Genomic DNA, 16,957 nt, shown 5'->3' on the forward strand with positions numbered 1-16,957 from the left:
TTTCAATAGATTACCACATGAAAAGACTAGTAGTTAAGTTGAAACAGATGGGGTTGAATATTAGGTTAGTGTGTTAGATTGGAGATTAGTTGTCTGATAGGTATCAACAACTTTTGTATGGGGGAATGATTTCCCAGAAGAGGAAAGTTGCTAGTGGCTTGCCCCAGGTGTCTGTTCTTGTTTAATTTGTATATAAACACGTTGTTTAATTTGTATATAAAGACCTATATGTGGTACTAATGTACTATAGGTTGATCAACCAACCTCTCGAGTATGGGCTCAATATATATATATATATATATATATACACACAGGGTGTTCAGGATAAATTTGACAGTTTCGTAAGGAAAAAGAAAATCTTCTTTGTATCAATTAAATTTAATGAATTGACAAAAAACATTACAGGCAGAGTTAATTACAATACTATCAACAAGATTTACTCAAAATAACCACCATTAGCATCGATCACAGCTTCAATCCTGCTTCGGAACCTCGAACAAGCTGATGCTACAGTCTCCCTGGGAAGGGCCGCAAAAACTGTTTTAATTTTATCCATTAACTGGGCTTTTGTATTACTGGAAGTGCGATTGGTGTCTTTTTCAACTGTGCCCCATACAAAATAATCCATGGGGTTAAGGTCTGGGGAGTTTGGAGGCCAAACATTTGGACTGGTGAAGTCGTAGAAATTTTCAGACAACCATTTTTGACTTTTCCCAGAGGTGTGGCAAGGGGCCGAATCCTGCTGCCATACATACGGCCTACCATTGGCTACCCTTGTTATCCAGGGCTTGACTACAGTGTTTAGCAACTCCACATAGCCATCTGAAGTCAACCTGAGGCCCTCTTGGAAAAAATGCGGAGGCATCACATTGCCTTCAGAGGATACACATCCGAAAACCACCACAGTTTGGGGAAATTTAGTCTGCATTACACGAGGAATGTCCTTTGTACTGTATGCAAGCCATCTGTTATTCTGCGTGTTGTGTTTTTGATCCTGGCAAAAGTTTTTCTCATCGGAAAAGAACCAGATTGTTTGTGGTTCCGCAGGATGTTTCACTTTGCTTAGAAGTTTCTTCGCGTTTATCAAACGTTTTTCACGGGCCTTTTCTGTAAGCAGCTGACCTTTGCGGCGCTTGTATGAGTAGTAGCGGAGGTCTTCATTGAGTGCAAGCTTCATAGTAGAGGCTGCAACATTCATTTCACGTGACAAAGCCCGAATTCCAATGCCAGGGATCTTCAACACCTGTTCCTGCAGATTTGCGAGGAATTCTGCTGTACGAACGCAATCAGATTGTCTGCTAGGGATCTTTCTTCTTGCTACATCCTCGTAGTCACCATTGCAAGTCTCTAGTTCATGCCTGATTGTTTTTACTGTATTCAGGGAGCATTGGGCAGCAGTCGAAATATCCTTATTTTGATGGCCGGCACGAATCATCATGATACAAGTTATTCTCTTCCATGATTCAGGTGGGTTCCGGCTATCCATCCTTTCTGACATCTTGTATATGAATGAAGAAGGGTCCAACCTTTTAAATGAAGAGAAGTGTGTGTTAATACATGTAACTTACGGAAAAATATAATTAATTATAAATATGTCAAATTTATCCCGAACACCCTGTATATATAAATGACATTGGAAAGGGCTTAAATGGTGATACAGAGATGTTTGCAGATTATGCAAAATTGTGGAAAGTTATGAGAAGTAGCTTTGTTGCTTATGTTGTAGCTTTACAATAGTATCTAAATAGACTGACTGAATGGAGAAAGTGTGTGGGGACATCAGTTTAATGTTACTTGAAATTTCATGGACATTTTGCTAAAATTGTGAGGACAACACATCGGATTATGGGAATGATGCGGACAACACTGACATGCAGAAGTAAGGATGTTTTGATTCCATTGTGCAAGAATTTGATCAAGCTGCATATGGATTACTGTGTATACATTTGGTTGTCAGATTTTTAAAAGGATGATGAGATGTTGGAGAAGGCCCAGAGAGGATTGACAAAGTTGGTATCTGGTCATTGGAATGGAATACGAGGACAGATTGAGAGAATGCAAATTACAGAGCCTAGTGGATAGAAGGAAGAGGGGAGACATGATTGAGATGTATAAGTTGGTAAGAAGTAATTACCAGATTAGCACAGATGAGATTTTTCATGGAATATCTGGAGACAGGGGAAGAACGAGAGGGCATCCCTGGAAGCTGTATGAGATGGGTGTGAGCAAGGGGGTGAGGAGTAGATTTTTTGCATGGAGAGTGATGGGGGACTGGAATACATTGCCTGAGAGTGTGGTGAGTGCAGGAACAGTGAATGCATTTATGTTGACATACAATGAGCTTGCATGTGAGAGTGGGACCTCCAACAATGAGTCTCTTGACTCCATGGAGGTCTGTTGATAATAATACCATCTGGAACAGGACACTTAAATGGATTTCATTTTTGTGAAAGATCAATGGAGGCATGCTATTGAACAATTTGTGATATTGTAAGAGGTGATTTGCTTTAGAGATCTGTACTAGAGTCTGAGGAAAAGACTGATTCCAAGAGTTCTTCTTTATCTTTGGGTATCCAATTTTATCATCAGGATGAGAGAGAGAGGTAGAAACAAGGAAGAGCAGGAGTTATATCAAACAGTCTTGCTAAGGGATCAGACGGCTTTTGACAGCCAGTTGAGCAAGAGAACAAGCTTGTTACATTTGGCCCTTGTGAAGTTTGTCCTATGAAGTTTGTCTTGCATTTATTGATGATGTTCTTATACTTGTTTCTGACTGTCATGTAGGCTAAGTGAGAAGCTGAAGTTTTTGACTTGAGCCATTCAGTATATGCTGTACTTTTTTTAGCATGGGTTGCACAGGCATAGGACTTGTAATATAAACTAGGGCTTGTATAAAGATTGGGGTTTGCAGCAGAGTGGAGAATGAAGGCCCCTTATTCAAATAAGGGTTATTTCAGTTATTTTGTCAGAGCAGATGTTGGATCAGGAGAGCAAAAACATTCAGGCTATGGACAAGCTGCATAGAAATCTCAGAGGTTATCTCACTTGGTATGATCCTAATGCCATAGGGTATAAGTCTCATATCCTATGGCATTAGGATCATACGGCATTAGGATCCTATGGCATTAGGATAGAAAATGAGACATAAATAAGGTTATCACCTGCATTGTCATTAGGAGAGAAAACATCTGCAGTGTACGTAGGGGTAGAGCTGGTTAAGAAAACATCACCATGTTGGAAGAATGATAAGGATTATCTAGTATTTTGATTAAGTATTTGTGTCTGATCAAGACTTTATAAATGATTTAACCTTCCTTCTGTCTTGGTGTGTGAAGTTATAGAAGGGAAGCCAGTTTGTTATTAACATTAGTATTTTAGGAATATAATCTCATAATCTCACAGTTTGGGTTTTTAGACTCTTGGGAATCCAGACTTTTTAGAGATAGGTATTCAAAGAGGTAAGCATGGTTGACTGAGTTAGGAAAATGGTAAAAGCAGCAGATGAAAGCTATAAAGTGCTGCTTTTACCATTTTCCTAACTCAGTCAACCATGCTTACCTCTTTGAATACCTATCTTGAGCCAGAATAGATCATAAAGTAGGGAATCCAAGTTTAATAATCTTTGGCATAGAATATAAACCTAAATGTATAAACCTAAAATAAACCTAAAATAACCTTTTGACAAATCAGTTGCGTTCCATTGTAGACATTGTTGCATGCTACTGGTCCTGCACAAAGGCCAACATCAACATTGATCCTTCGTTCTTGGAGTTTGATGATGAGATGATCAATGGAGGCTGTTGATCCTTCAGCAACCTCCAATGATCATCCAGATCCTTGAAAGCTCCTTGCAGTATGTCAGCTCTCTGTGATGTGTGTGTGTGTGTGTGTTGTATCATATTATTTTATGAAATGAGTAAAATAAACATAATTGAATAACTTCATTTGTCATTGACTCTGAATCATTTCACAATCACATACCATCTGGCTCACATTAATGTAATTCTCTCCTGCTCACAGTGCCATATTTCTCCTATCAGTAATTTTTGAACTAATATTTCTTTATTGTCAGAATCTCTTCCTTGTGATCTGGTTAGGGGTATCCACTAAGTTTGATAGTGTTTCATCTATTGGCTCTCTCTACAGATTACTTGGAATGTACTTTAATTTGAAACACCCTGTATATATAAATATGCCAGCATTTTCTCAAGCTTGTAGAAATAAATCAAAATATATTTATTCACTCAAAAAAGTATGAATAATATTCAGAAAATGATGATGCTGAATTTTTCTATTCTTATTTAGTTCTTCCAAAGTTTGAAATAACAATCCTTCCACCACCTTATATCCTAGCTGATGCACAGGTCATTACAGCAAAGATATGTGCCAAGTAAGGCCTTCTTAAATGTAGTATGCATTATTGTATGCATTCTCTGAATATTTTTCTATATGAATGTGTTTTCTGTTGCTCAGGGTATATAATATTATTTAATATGAAGAAGGTTGATATATTTGAATGGTTATAAGGTATTTGTTCGTGTGTAGAGGCTTAAGTGCTATGAGGACATCATGTTGGAGGCTTAATGGATTTTTTACAACACTCAAAAAGGATTAAAACAGAATTTAATACTTCCTATATTTCATCCTAGTCACTAGGACATCTACGGGGATTACAAAAACAACTAATGTAACATGAACACAAATATCATACATTACTAAGCCCAACCACGTGGGTGACACTAAAGTCCTATCTAGGTGGAGCGCCCTCTAAGGGCGGTTGTAGGTGGCCTGGAATGTAAGGTGGGACCTCTGGTGATGAGTGTTTCCCAAATCTTTGGAAGCTTAATGCAACCGTATTTATTAAGATTTGGTTAATTTCTGAGAGCTGCTGCTGCTTCTAAGAATAGTCGCTCTTTCTTAAATTTGCTGTAGTGGAGCATGGTGGTGTCCAAGACATGGTTAGCCAAGCCTGAATGACCATAGTCTTGTTTACAGATGTAAGACTTGTGTTCCTCCAGGCGGATGGATACTGATCTGCCTGTCTGTCCAAAGTACGCTAGCTTACAGGAACAGGGTACTTTGTAAACTCCAGGCAAAGAGAGAGGAGGGAGCTGATCTTTCGTAGAACGGATAAGGGTAGCAAGTTTGTGGTGGGGCTTATATGCTTTGTGTAGGTTGTACTTTTTTAGAATCTTGGCTATTTTTCCGGATGTGCCACGGATGTAGGGTATGGTGATGCCATTTTTAAAATCTTGTTGACGAAGGATGGGGAATGGGGGGAGGAACTGATTATTTTTTTGATACTGTGATCGCTGTTAGCCATTGGAGAGGAAAGTGCTGTGTATGTGATTAAGTTCAGTAGTGAGGGCGGTTCCACTGGAACAAAGATAGTGGGCTCTCTTGGTAAGAGTTTTAATAATGCCATATTGTTGAGAGAGGTGGTGGTGGGAGAGTTTGTGAATGTATCTGCCTGTGTGTGTGTGGGTTTTCTGTATACGGTGAAGGCAAGTGTATCATTAGGCAGGCATGTAACTAAGGTGTCTAGGAAGGGTAAACAATTGTTTTTTTCCTTTTCCATAGTAAACTGCATTCTTAGATGTAGGCTATTGAGATGACTGAGGAAGGAGTCTAACGAGTCTGGGCCATGAGGCCAAATAGAGAACACATCATCTACATATCTTAGCCAGATAGAAGGGTGGAGTGGGGCTGAGTCTATGGCTCGTTTTTCGAAATCTTCCATATAGAAATTGGCAAGAGGGGTGAGAGGGGAGGGGGAACCCATGGCAGTTCCCTCTATCTGCTTGTAGATTTTGTTCTTCCAAGAAAAATGCCCAGAGTTAATGGCAAAGGAAAAGAGATATAAGATGTCAGATGGAAAAACGGAAAATCCATGGTGCTGATGGAAATCTTTTACTAATTTCTTAGATGAGTCTGCTCATCTGAGAAATTTCAAACCACAAAAATTTTGGGGTTCGAACCCATACCCCAGCAATCAGTTCCTTCCCCATTCCCCATCCTTCTCGTCAACAAGATTTTAAAAATGCCATCACCATACTCTACATCCGTGGCACATCCAAAAAAATAGCCAAGATTCTAAAAAAGTACAACCTACACACAGCATATAAGCCCCACCGCAAACTTGCTACCCTTATCCGTTCTCCGAAAGATCAGCTCCCTCCTCTCCCTCTGCCTGGAGTTTACAAAGTACCCTCTTCCTGTAAGCTGGCATACTTTGGACAGACAGGCAGATCAGCATCCATCTGCCTGGAGGAACACAAGTCTTACATCTGTAAACACAACTATGGTCATTCAGGCTTGTCTGACCATGTCTTGGACACCACCCACAGGGTGTCATGGAAGAAAACCACCATGCTCCACCACAGCAAATTCAAGAAAGAGAGACTATTCTTAGAAGCAGTAGCAGCTCTCAGAAATCAACCAAATCTTAATAAATACGGTTGCATTAAGCTTCCGAAGATTTGGGAAACACTCATCACCAGAGGTCCCACCTTACATTCCAGGCCACCTACAACTGCCCTTAGAGGGCGCTCCACCTAGATAGGACTTTAGTGTCAACCACATGGTTGGGCTTAATATTGTATGATATTTGTGTTCATGTTACATTAGTTGTTTTTGTAATCCCCGTAGATGTCCTAGTGACTAGGAAGAAATATAGGAAGTATTAAATTCTGTTTTAATCATTTTTGAGTGTTGTAAAAAGTCCATTAAGCCTCCAACATGATAAGGTATTTGTATTGTTAATTTACAATAAATTTTCATATATGGATTCATTTGGGATAACTTCAAATTTTCAGGCTATTCTTATGGCAGTTGGGATAAGCTGAAAATTTTGGTGTAATTAACAGGAACTTTGAAATGCCCTTTCTGTTTATGATTATTTACCATAAGACACAGAAATCCATGGTGCTGATGGAAATCTTTTACTAATTTCTTAGATGAGTCTGCTCATCTAAGAAATTTCAAACCACAAAAATTTTGGGGTTTGAACTCATACCCCAGCAATCTTTATGCAGTGGGAAATCTCAAAACAAACTTGATCTTTGTTTATAGAGTAGAATTGCATTAATAGAGACATCTGTATTTTTTTTTTTTTTTTTTGGTGCATATATGAAATCTAACGTTGATGTATTTAACTTAATTCTTGTTCTAACAGTGATAAGAATAATATTTTGTTCAGATTTTCATTTGATTATAAGAAAAATCATGATAAAAGACATGACACATTATTGAAATTATTTTTTTTTTATGAATTATATAATCCCGGACATCTGCTCCAGAGACAAGTATGTTATTTTTTGAGCTATTTTAGGCCTTCAATAAGCAGTCGCCTCACCAGCTGGCACCAGGGCCAGTTTTATCATTAGGTGAACCTAGGCAATCGCCTAGGGGGGGGGGACTAAGACTTTGGGTTCATAATGAGTTCAGGGAAAAATTACAACCTTCGAAAAAAATTAAGTAAAACCTTGATTAATAATAAAAAGACTGAAATAACTCAAGCCGTTCTGGAGCTCACTGATGATCCTACATTATATTCGCCTTTCTGATTATATACATTATATTTGCCCTGGCTGGCACAATTGTCAATTAGGTAAAGAATTTTTTCACAAATGTCGATATATAGATAGTGGATTTAAGTAGAGTAGACAGTGGGTTATGAATAGATTTGAATATTGAGACTTAAGCAGATGACATAATGATAAAACATGAAATAATGGAATGGCACTTGTGTTAGATAAAAATTATAATATGTGTAGAATTTTTGGCTAGGTTTTCTTTAGCCATTAATAATACAGCTGAAAATGATTGCCTTAAATTTTCCCGATTTTGGAAAATCAAATCATCCTAAGTAACATTCCTCGTTGCTGTGTGTTTCATAAAACTGTAATTTTTAAAATTTATATCTTTGAATTCTAACAGTTGTAGATGCAGTTATCCTCCTGAGGTTGTAGCACATATTATTGTATACTTGCTATTTAAGTGTTGTTCTTATAATGTTTATCTATTTTCATCTTTGTTAACAATGGCTAGGAAACTTAATCCAAAATTCTACAAATATTAAATATTTTTTTCCCAATGTAGGTGTCATTCTTTTTCATTGGGAAAAATTATTAAAATATTATAATTTTATAATTATACAGTGGGTTGTGTGGTGTAGAATGCCTTTCTGCAATGAGTTCCTGTATTCTATGGAGGGATAATAATAATGAAGGAAATGTGGAAATCAATGAACCTTTTAATAAGTTAATCAAATTTAAACAATTTAGTTACATTTGTGCTGTTTTTTTCTACTTAGACATTCTTAAATACTGCACAGACGTTATCAAATGCATCAATTGCTTCATTTTCAATGTTTTTGTAAGCTAGCCCATTCACTATATGCTCAATGCATTTTGAGCAGTTGCAAAAGTAGTGCAGACACCTGTTTTCAGAATTGTATCTTTCTTGTACCATCTTGTTCTAAATTTAGTGATAGGTATATCAATTATTAAATAAAAATTCTACAAGTGTAAAAACTAATAATTATGTGAAAGAATTTCTAATTAGAATTGTGAATGAACAATAAACAAAACAATTTAGAATAGTCAAGTCAATTTCTTAAAGACAGGGACATGTGCCGTTAGATTATTCTTATTAAGATTAGAGCCTACATAGTCAAAAGTGTGATTGTAGGAACATTTCTGCACTGTTGTTTTTAGCATATGGGAGTATCCAGGATACCAGTATTGGCATTTGTATCCGAGATGAGGTATTGGTCTCAAATTACTACTTCTTATCTTGGGAACTGTGCAGGCTGCCATCATTCTCCCAAAGTGTTCTCTGTCTGTAGATATGTAGGATTGCACCACCTCTGGGTTTGGCTCCCACTGATGAGACAGTTGAGCTTGGCAAGTGCAAGAAGAATGATTGTTATGGGAGATTTTAACTATAGCAGTATAAATTGGGGGAGAGGACGATGCATGTAGCAAAAAGGGAATGGAATTTCTAGAATTCTTGAGGGACAAATGTCTTAGGCAACATGTAATAGAAGGAACAAGAGGTTCAAGATTTTTGGATTTGGTCATAGCATCAGAAGAGTTGATAATAACTGAGATGACATCTCTTCCACCATTTGGAGAGAGTGACCATATGGTTTTGACTTGGAAGAAGAATAGACATGCCCGAGTATCAAAGAAAAGGCAATGTATGTGGAATTATAAGCAGGTGATAATAATATGGGGAAGTTTCATGGAGGGAGAAATTGGAAGCCCAGTTTATCATTAGAACTTCGAAAATTGTGAAGGAACATTTGTTAGCAGCAATAGTAAGCTGTTTTCCACAAGTGAAGAAGAGGACACAATTTAGTGTAAAGTGGATGAAAAACAATATTAATCAGGAACTGCATGTGAAAAAGAGGCTATGGAAGAGATATAAGGAGACAGCTGAAGAGCAGATGCATGAAGAATATAAGACACAGGCCAGGAGAGTGACTAGTATGGTAAGGAAGGCGAAACTGGAATATGAAAAGAGATTGGTCCTAAGATCCAAAGAAAATCCTAGGGACTTTTTTAGCTATGTGGCCAGTAGGAGGATAAAATGATTGTGGAAGAATGACATTGTGGGATAAAAATGGGAATAGAGTGACTGATGCAGAGAACATAGTGGAATTGTTCAATGAACACTTTATTAGAGTATTTCATCCTGGAGGAGTACATTTTAATATTTACTAGAGGGGATAGGGCAAGTTCGAGGTTTAGAGGTGCAGGAGGAGAGCGTGTTCCAAATACTGAGTACTCTGGATGTCAGTAAAGCTGTCGAACTAAGTGGTATTTCACCAGGAATTTTGAGAGAATGTGCTAAAGAACTGACAGCTCCTTTGACCTGGCTTTTCAGTGAAAGTCTGGCTACTGGAAAGGTGCCCAGGGAATGGAAGGAAGGTAATATAGTGCCATTGCATAAGGGTGGTAGCAGACTGGAAGTGTCTAATTATAGGCCAGTTTGTGTGTCATTAGTAGTTGTTAAGATCTTGGAGAAAGTAGTGAGGGACCGTATACAACATTGGACAGATGATGGTAATGTTATCTGTGAGAATCAACATGAATTTGTGAAGGGGTGCTCTTGTTTTAGTAATATGCTAGCCTTTTATAATAAAGTTACAAGAGCAGTTTTTAAGGGAAATGCATATTCTGCCATTTTTTTGGATTTTGCAAAGGCATTTGATAGGGTGTCTCATGATAAGCTCATATTTAAGTTGCAGTGCACATGAGTTTAGAGTTGGGTTAGTCAAATGGATTCAGAATTGACTGTCTGATAGATATCAGAGAGTTGTGTATGGTGGGGCAGTTTCAAGAAGGCAGAGGGTTTCAAGTGGAATCCCACAGGGCTTAGTACTGGGATCTGTATTGTTTAACCTTTATATTAATGACATTGTCAGTGGATTGCAGGAGGATATTCAGCTGTCTGCGAATGATGTGAAGCTGGTAAGGGTTATAGTGCAGATGTGGTAGCCTTGCAAGCGGATCTGAATAAGCTAGACAGATGGGCAAATGAATGGGGTTTCGGTTTAATTCAGCAAAATGTAAGGTCTTAAGGTTTGGGATACATCGATAGGAGACTGCATACTCTGTTGGAGTAGCTATACTGGAAGAAATAGGGGAGACAAGAGATCTGGGGTTGATAATTGATGGAAACCTGAAATTCAGAGGACATATTGCAAAGGTAGTGAAGGTAACACAGAGGATTGCTGCAATAATGAGAAAGACGCTGACCTGCAGAGATAAAAGAGTTATCATTCTGTTGTATAAGACCCTGATCAGACCATTCTTAGACTATTGTTCTCAGATTTGGACCCCAGGATTTGAAGGGGATAAATTAACTGTGGAAAGGGTACAAATTCGGATAACAAAGATAGGACTCTGCAATGTTAGTTATGAGGATCGGCTGAGAGAATGTGGACTGCAGAATTTGGTGGATAGAAGGAGAGTGATATGATTGAGACCTTTAAAGTGTTGAGAGGTGGTTACAGGTTGGACACTGGAGAGTTCTTTGACTTGGTTGAACAACGGATAGGAGTGATGACAAATGCCCATCCCTGGAAGAACACCACTCCTCACTCTCTTGCTCAGAGTTTCCTTTCTGCATGGAGGGTGGTTGAACTGTGGAATGCATTGCCTGATAAAGTGGTGAGAGCGAAAACGGTCAATGAGTTTAAGGAGTGGTATGATTGACTTTGTGTTTCCTAGGAAGGACCTCCCGTGATGAGTCTTTTGACTTCATGGAGGCCTAAATAATAATAATAATAATAACGTGTGGTCATGGGGTGGCTTTTGAGGGATGAAAAATCCAGGTTTCCAGAAGAAAAACTGTCGACCTCTATATGAGACTGGCTATCTCATCTTTGGTTGAATAGATAAAGGTTCCTCACATGATAGATAGACTGGAATCAAACCTAGGCCTTTCTGATTAGAGAACTTTATCTATATCGACTTAGCTATGGAATCTTTATTTATGCACTTACCGACACTCAGGCAATTCTCTGTACTTTCCAGCACTCTCATTCTGATAACCAACATTGTACATGCAAACAATTCCTTTTTCATTATTATTATTATGTGATACCTCCAGGGAGTCCAAAGACTCATCGAGGGAGAATGTGCCAACACCATCGAACGATTTACCCTTCTAACTATTAACCGCACTCAAACCTGCTTAACTTTTTGCGAGCTATTAATAGCAGAGGCTCTTCCAATCAACCAACCTTCGCTGGCTTATTCAGATCCTTCTTATACAGATTTTAGGGATGGCCTTGCATTCACCCTTACCTCTCAAATTTCTAAAAAAAATCACTTCCATATTCCATTACTGATTGCCTATGATAGTTATCCCTCAATAACAAAGAAATTAATTTTTATTTTTACTAGATGCCACATTTTCATTCCAGTCATATTACTGTAATGTGTCTACATGTTTCTCTGTCAGCACCTTCCACATTTTCCTAGCCAATAGCAACATCCAGCTAAATGTCTTCCATTAGCTTCAACCTCATACCATACCATTCCAAACCACTGCCATTATTTCCCCCTTGCATTTCCACTTTGTGCCGACAAAATTCCTCTGCTATCATAAACCCAACAGCAGTGCTTGATCAGTGCTTAGCTACTGATCAACAGCTGCCCTATACGAGTTGCCCAGTATTGAAATTACTTCAGGTGCAAACTTCGTTTCTTACACTTGGATAAAGGATTAAACTAAGAATATAATTCTTGGCATCTTTAATTTAGATTATAACCAAGTGGAAAAACTTCCAACAATGATCAAGAGCTTTTTAATAACCACAATGTCTGATTGTAGTACAAAGGTCGAAAGTCTATATAAGGTTGTCGTAAAATGGATGAATCAAGAAATTAAATATGCAATCAGAAAAAACATTTTATGGAGGTAGTACAAGATGAATAATGGTAATCAGTTGCATGTGAAGTACAAAGAGAAGGTCAGGAAGGTGACTTGATTGGTAAGGAGAGCAGCAATGCATTATCAGCAGAAATTAGCCAGACAGGTCAAGAAATGTCTAAAGTCTCAAATGTCTTTTGATATCTGGTAAGTAGAAGAAAGAATGATTATCGTGAGATGACCTTAATGGATGAATATGATAGATTGGTAACAGCTGCAGAGGATATAGTAGACGTATTCAGTGAGTGATTCATCAGGGTATTTCGTCCTCATAAGTGTGACATCATGAGAAGCTTGAATATAGTATGAATAGCAGAAGATTGATTGATGGTAGGGATTAGAAGATATATGAGAAATTAAGTAAACAATGTCAATATGACTTGACACATCATGCCTGTCTTAAGGAAATCTTTTAGGAAGTTAATGGCAGCTAAGATACAGAGTTGGATCAAAAATCGTGGTGTTTGTGGTGTCACCATGGATTTGTTAAAGGGAGCTCATGTTTTACTACTTTACTTAATAATTTACTACAAAAAAAAAAAAAAAAAGAATGCATTGATAAGAAAGATGCATACATTTTTCAAAGGCCTTTCATGGATTGCCACATGACAAGTTGATAATTAAATTACTCTGAATGGGTTGGTAATGGCATTATGTAAAGGTGACTGGAGTACAAAGAAATGTTGAAGTGCATGTTCACGAATCCAGTATCAGAAATAAAGAAGAGGAATTTTTGGCATCGGTCAGATTAACTTGGCTAAAAATTATCAGCATCAGCAAAACCTGGTCGACAGAAAATAATATAGTTACAGGGATAGAACATAAGCAATATGATATTTTCAGATGATTTACAGGAAATATGAGAGTGTGCAGCAATATGAGGGTGTGATAACCCACCATGAAGGAATTGAGGTAGAACCATGTAACTTACACATTATTCTACATATACCCCATGAAATGTTATACACTTGAATTATTCTGATATGATTGAGATATATAAGCTAGTCAGGGGTTGTTATCAGGTTGATATGAAAGAGATTTTTCATAGGATGGGAGAGGGGGGGGTTAGAACAAGAGGCCATCGCTGGAAACGTATAAGGAGGATCTGAGCAGAGGAGTGAGGGGAAGATTCTTTTCATATTATAGTTATCCCTTACAAAATGGGAGGTACACACTATTTTGTGAGCAGAATGCATTGCCTGAGTGTGTTGTGAAAGTCGACACATTGAATCAGTTTAAAGCAAGGTTAGATGAGCATTGTGTGCAATGGTTTGTGTGGGATAAGCATGTGTGCAATAGTGTGACCTCCCATAATGAGTCTGACTCCATGGAGGTCAAATTTTAATAATAATAATAATAGTATAATAGTTTAGTGTTCTGACAGTGTCAGAACACTAAAGGTAAGATGAAGTTAAAGGATGAAAGTGGTAGAATGGTAACTGCTGCAGAAGACATTGTTGAGGTATTCAGTGATCAGTTTATAAGGATATTTCATCCTGATCAGGGTGGAATATGAGGAACTTAAGTGTAGAGGACATAGGAAAGGATGGCTTAATTGTGAGTGAGAAAGAGATATTTGAGGAAATAAATAAACCTAATGTTAATAAGACAATACGATTTGATGACATATCACCACACATTTTAATGGAATGTTTCAGGGAATTGGCAGTAGTATTGACATGCCTGTCAGTGCTTATGGAGCTGAGGGTGGTTGGTGAGCTGAATGCATTGCCTGAGTGTGGTGAATGTTGACACATTGAATCAGTTTAAAGCATGGCTGGATGAGCATTGTATGCAATAGTGTGTGCCTCCCATGATCATCATCATCATCCGTATCAAGGATTTCGGCCTGGCATGGCCTGTTCCGGCCTTAGAAGTCATCATTGAATCGTTTAAGAGGACGTCCTGGTTTTCTTTTTCCTAATGGCTTGTACTTTAAGGCTCGTTTTGGTAATCTTTCTGTTTTCATCCCTTGAATGTGTTCCATCCATTTATGTTTATATTTTTTAATTTTTTCTATTACTGGTTCCTGGTTTAATTCTTTCATAATTTCTTCATTTCTTTTGTGATCAAATAGTAATCGACTCAGTGTACCAGCCAATAATAAAAAGTATGATAGGAAAAATAAGCATATGAGTGTGAACGTAAACAAAATGGAGAGAGTGCTGTATGGAGACTCGCTAGTATGAGGTGTGTTAGTAGAGGATTTAACTAAATCTTACCAACCTGGTGCGACCATAAAGGATGTAACTGAGTCTATTAGAGAGCAAAAGAAAAGGGTGAAAGAATTGATTGTTGTGGCAGGTACGAATGATTTGAAAGGAGATAAAATGGAAATGATAGAGGACCTGAAGGAATTGTTTGAGGTAGCAAAAGAAAAGAGTGAAAGAGTTAGGATGATTAGTCTTTTGGTGCAGTATGACAGTGAAGTGTTTGCCTGAAGCAATGGCTAACTGTATACCTAGAGTCCGAATAATAAATGAAGTAGGGGTTAAATGGATGAATAACACCATTAAACTTGAGCTGCAAAAAAAGAAACAACTATGGATGGAATTTAAGGAGAAAGGTGACCGGCAGGCCAGAAGGGTAACAATTGTGGTAAGAAAAGCAAAAAAGGATTACGAAAGAACATTGGCCATGCAGGCTAAAGAGAATCCTAAACAGTTTTTTCGATATGTTGCAAGTAAAAGGAAAAATGTATATGGCAGAATGATTTTAAAGAATGCCGATGGTAGGGAGGTAACCGAATCAGTTGATATAGTTGAGTTACTGAGTGAGCACTTTGCAAGAATATATCATCCAGGTGGTGACAGTGCAGAAATAAATGAACAAATAGATTATACAGGAATTGTGGTGAATGAAGTGGAGGTGAGTAGTCTATTGCATAACCTCAATGTCAATACATCTCTGGGATTGGATAGTATACCAGCTTGTGTCGTATGTGAAGTGGCTAAAGAATTGTCAATACCCTTGACCATTTTGTTTAATTTGAGTCTTGAGTCTAGGTTAGTTCTGAGGGGGTGGAAAGAGCGGGAAAATAGTTCCACTGCATAAAGGAGGTTCCAAGACTACTGTTGTAAATTACCGACCGATTAGCATATCAGGAATCGTTGTCAAGGTCTTGGAGAAATTAGTCAAGAAAAGGATACAGGTTGGATAGATGAAAATGGGATATTGTATGGGGGAACAACATGGTTTAACGAAGGGTAGATCATGCCTCAGTAACTTGCTCACGTTTTATGACACAGTGAAGGCTGAACTAGATAAGGGTAATGGGTTTACAGTGATTCTACTGGACCTTGCCAAGGCCTTTGACAGGATACCACATGGAATTCTAATCAGTAAACTGCAGCATATGGGGATGGATATAGGGTTGGTGAGATGGATAGGAGGGTGGTTGATGGAGAGATATCAGAGAGTGGTTTATTCAGGAGAAGAGTCCAAAAGACGGCCTGTGACTAGTGGTGTGCCATAGGGTTCTGTTCTTGGACCACTACTGTTTAATTTGTTCATTAACAATATAGGAAAGGATCTGAGAGGAAGTGCTCACTTGTTTGCTGATGATGCAAAGTTGGGTAGAGCAATTGTGAGTGCACAGGATGTCAAAATTTTACTGGATGATTTGGATAGTTTGGAGGACTGGGCTAGGAAAAATGGATGTCAATTTAATGTGACAAAGTGTAAGGTTATGCATTTTGGGGTGAAAAGAATAGCAGCAGTATATCACATTGATGTAACCGTACTGCAGGAGATTGATGAGGCCAGGGATTTTGCAGTGTTGGTGGATAGGAAATTGAAGTTTAGGGGGCACATTGCAAAAGTGCCTAAAAAATCTGCTCATCAAATCACTTGGCTTCTGAAAAATACTTTAACATGCAGAGACAAACATGCAGAGACAAGAATTGTGGGCATGGGAAAATGGCTATCAGTTCAATGTTAGTAAATATTAAGTCATGCACTTCAGCAAGATTAGACATCCAGTCTCATATTATATTGGTGGAATTATGCTAATAGAAATTGATCAGGTTTGGGAACTTGTAGTTTTAGTAGATAGGAATTGAAGTTCAGGAGCCATGTGGCAAAGATTGCAAATACAATTCAAAAAATAATTGCAATGTTGAAATGAACATTCACATGTAAAGATGAGAATATCATTTTGCCTCTTTACAAGGCCTTGATAAGACCTCAGTTGGACTATTGTGCACAGGTTTTGTCTCCTGGTTTATGTTGTGATTTTGATATAGTGAGAGAGTGCAAAGGGGAGTGTTAAAAATGATATCAGGATTGTGGAATACTGATTATGAAGACAGATTGAGAATTTATAGACTGTAGACATTAGCATACAGGAGAAAGAGGTGTGATATGATTGAGACCTACTAACTTCTAAAAGTTCGTACAGGATTTCAGTTGATGGAATTTTAGATTTTATGGAGGGTGGGGAAAAGATATAAGAGCATCCTTGGAAGCTGAGAATGAATGCCGTGAAGAAATTGGTAAGATCTAGATTTTT

At 37.9% G+C, this 16,957-nt stretch overlaps 1 protein-coding gene across 2 annotated transcripts in view; it reads left to right on the forward strand.

Annotated features, from left to right (window-relative positions):
• The window catches only part of LOC150099795 (alpha-2-macroglobulin-like protein 1), a 1,007,775-nt gene that overhangs the window by 273,658 nt on the left and 717,160 nt on the right, over positions 1–16,957 (forward strand). For both annotated transcript variants that reach the window (XM_090403789.1, XM_090403790.1), the window contains exon 7: positions 4,306–4,390. In XM_090403789.1, coding sequence (XP_090259915.1) covers positions 4,306–4,390 — 85 coding nt within the window. The remainder of the gene's footprint in view (positions 1–4,305; positions 4,391–16,957) is intronic.

Source organism: Typopeltis vanoorti, chromosome 14 (genome assembly GCF_054136105.1).
Source record: "Typopeltis vanoorti isolate ZY-2024b chromosome 14, IOZ_Tvanoo_1.0, whole genome shotgun sequence".
Classification (NCBI taxonomy): domain Eukaryota; kingdom Metazoa; phylum Arthropoda; class Arachnida; order Uropygi; family Thelyphonidae; genus Typopeltis; species Typopeltis vanoorti.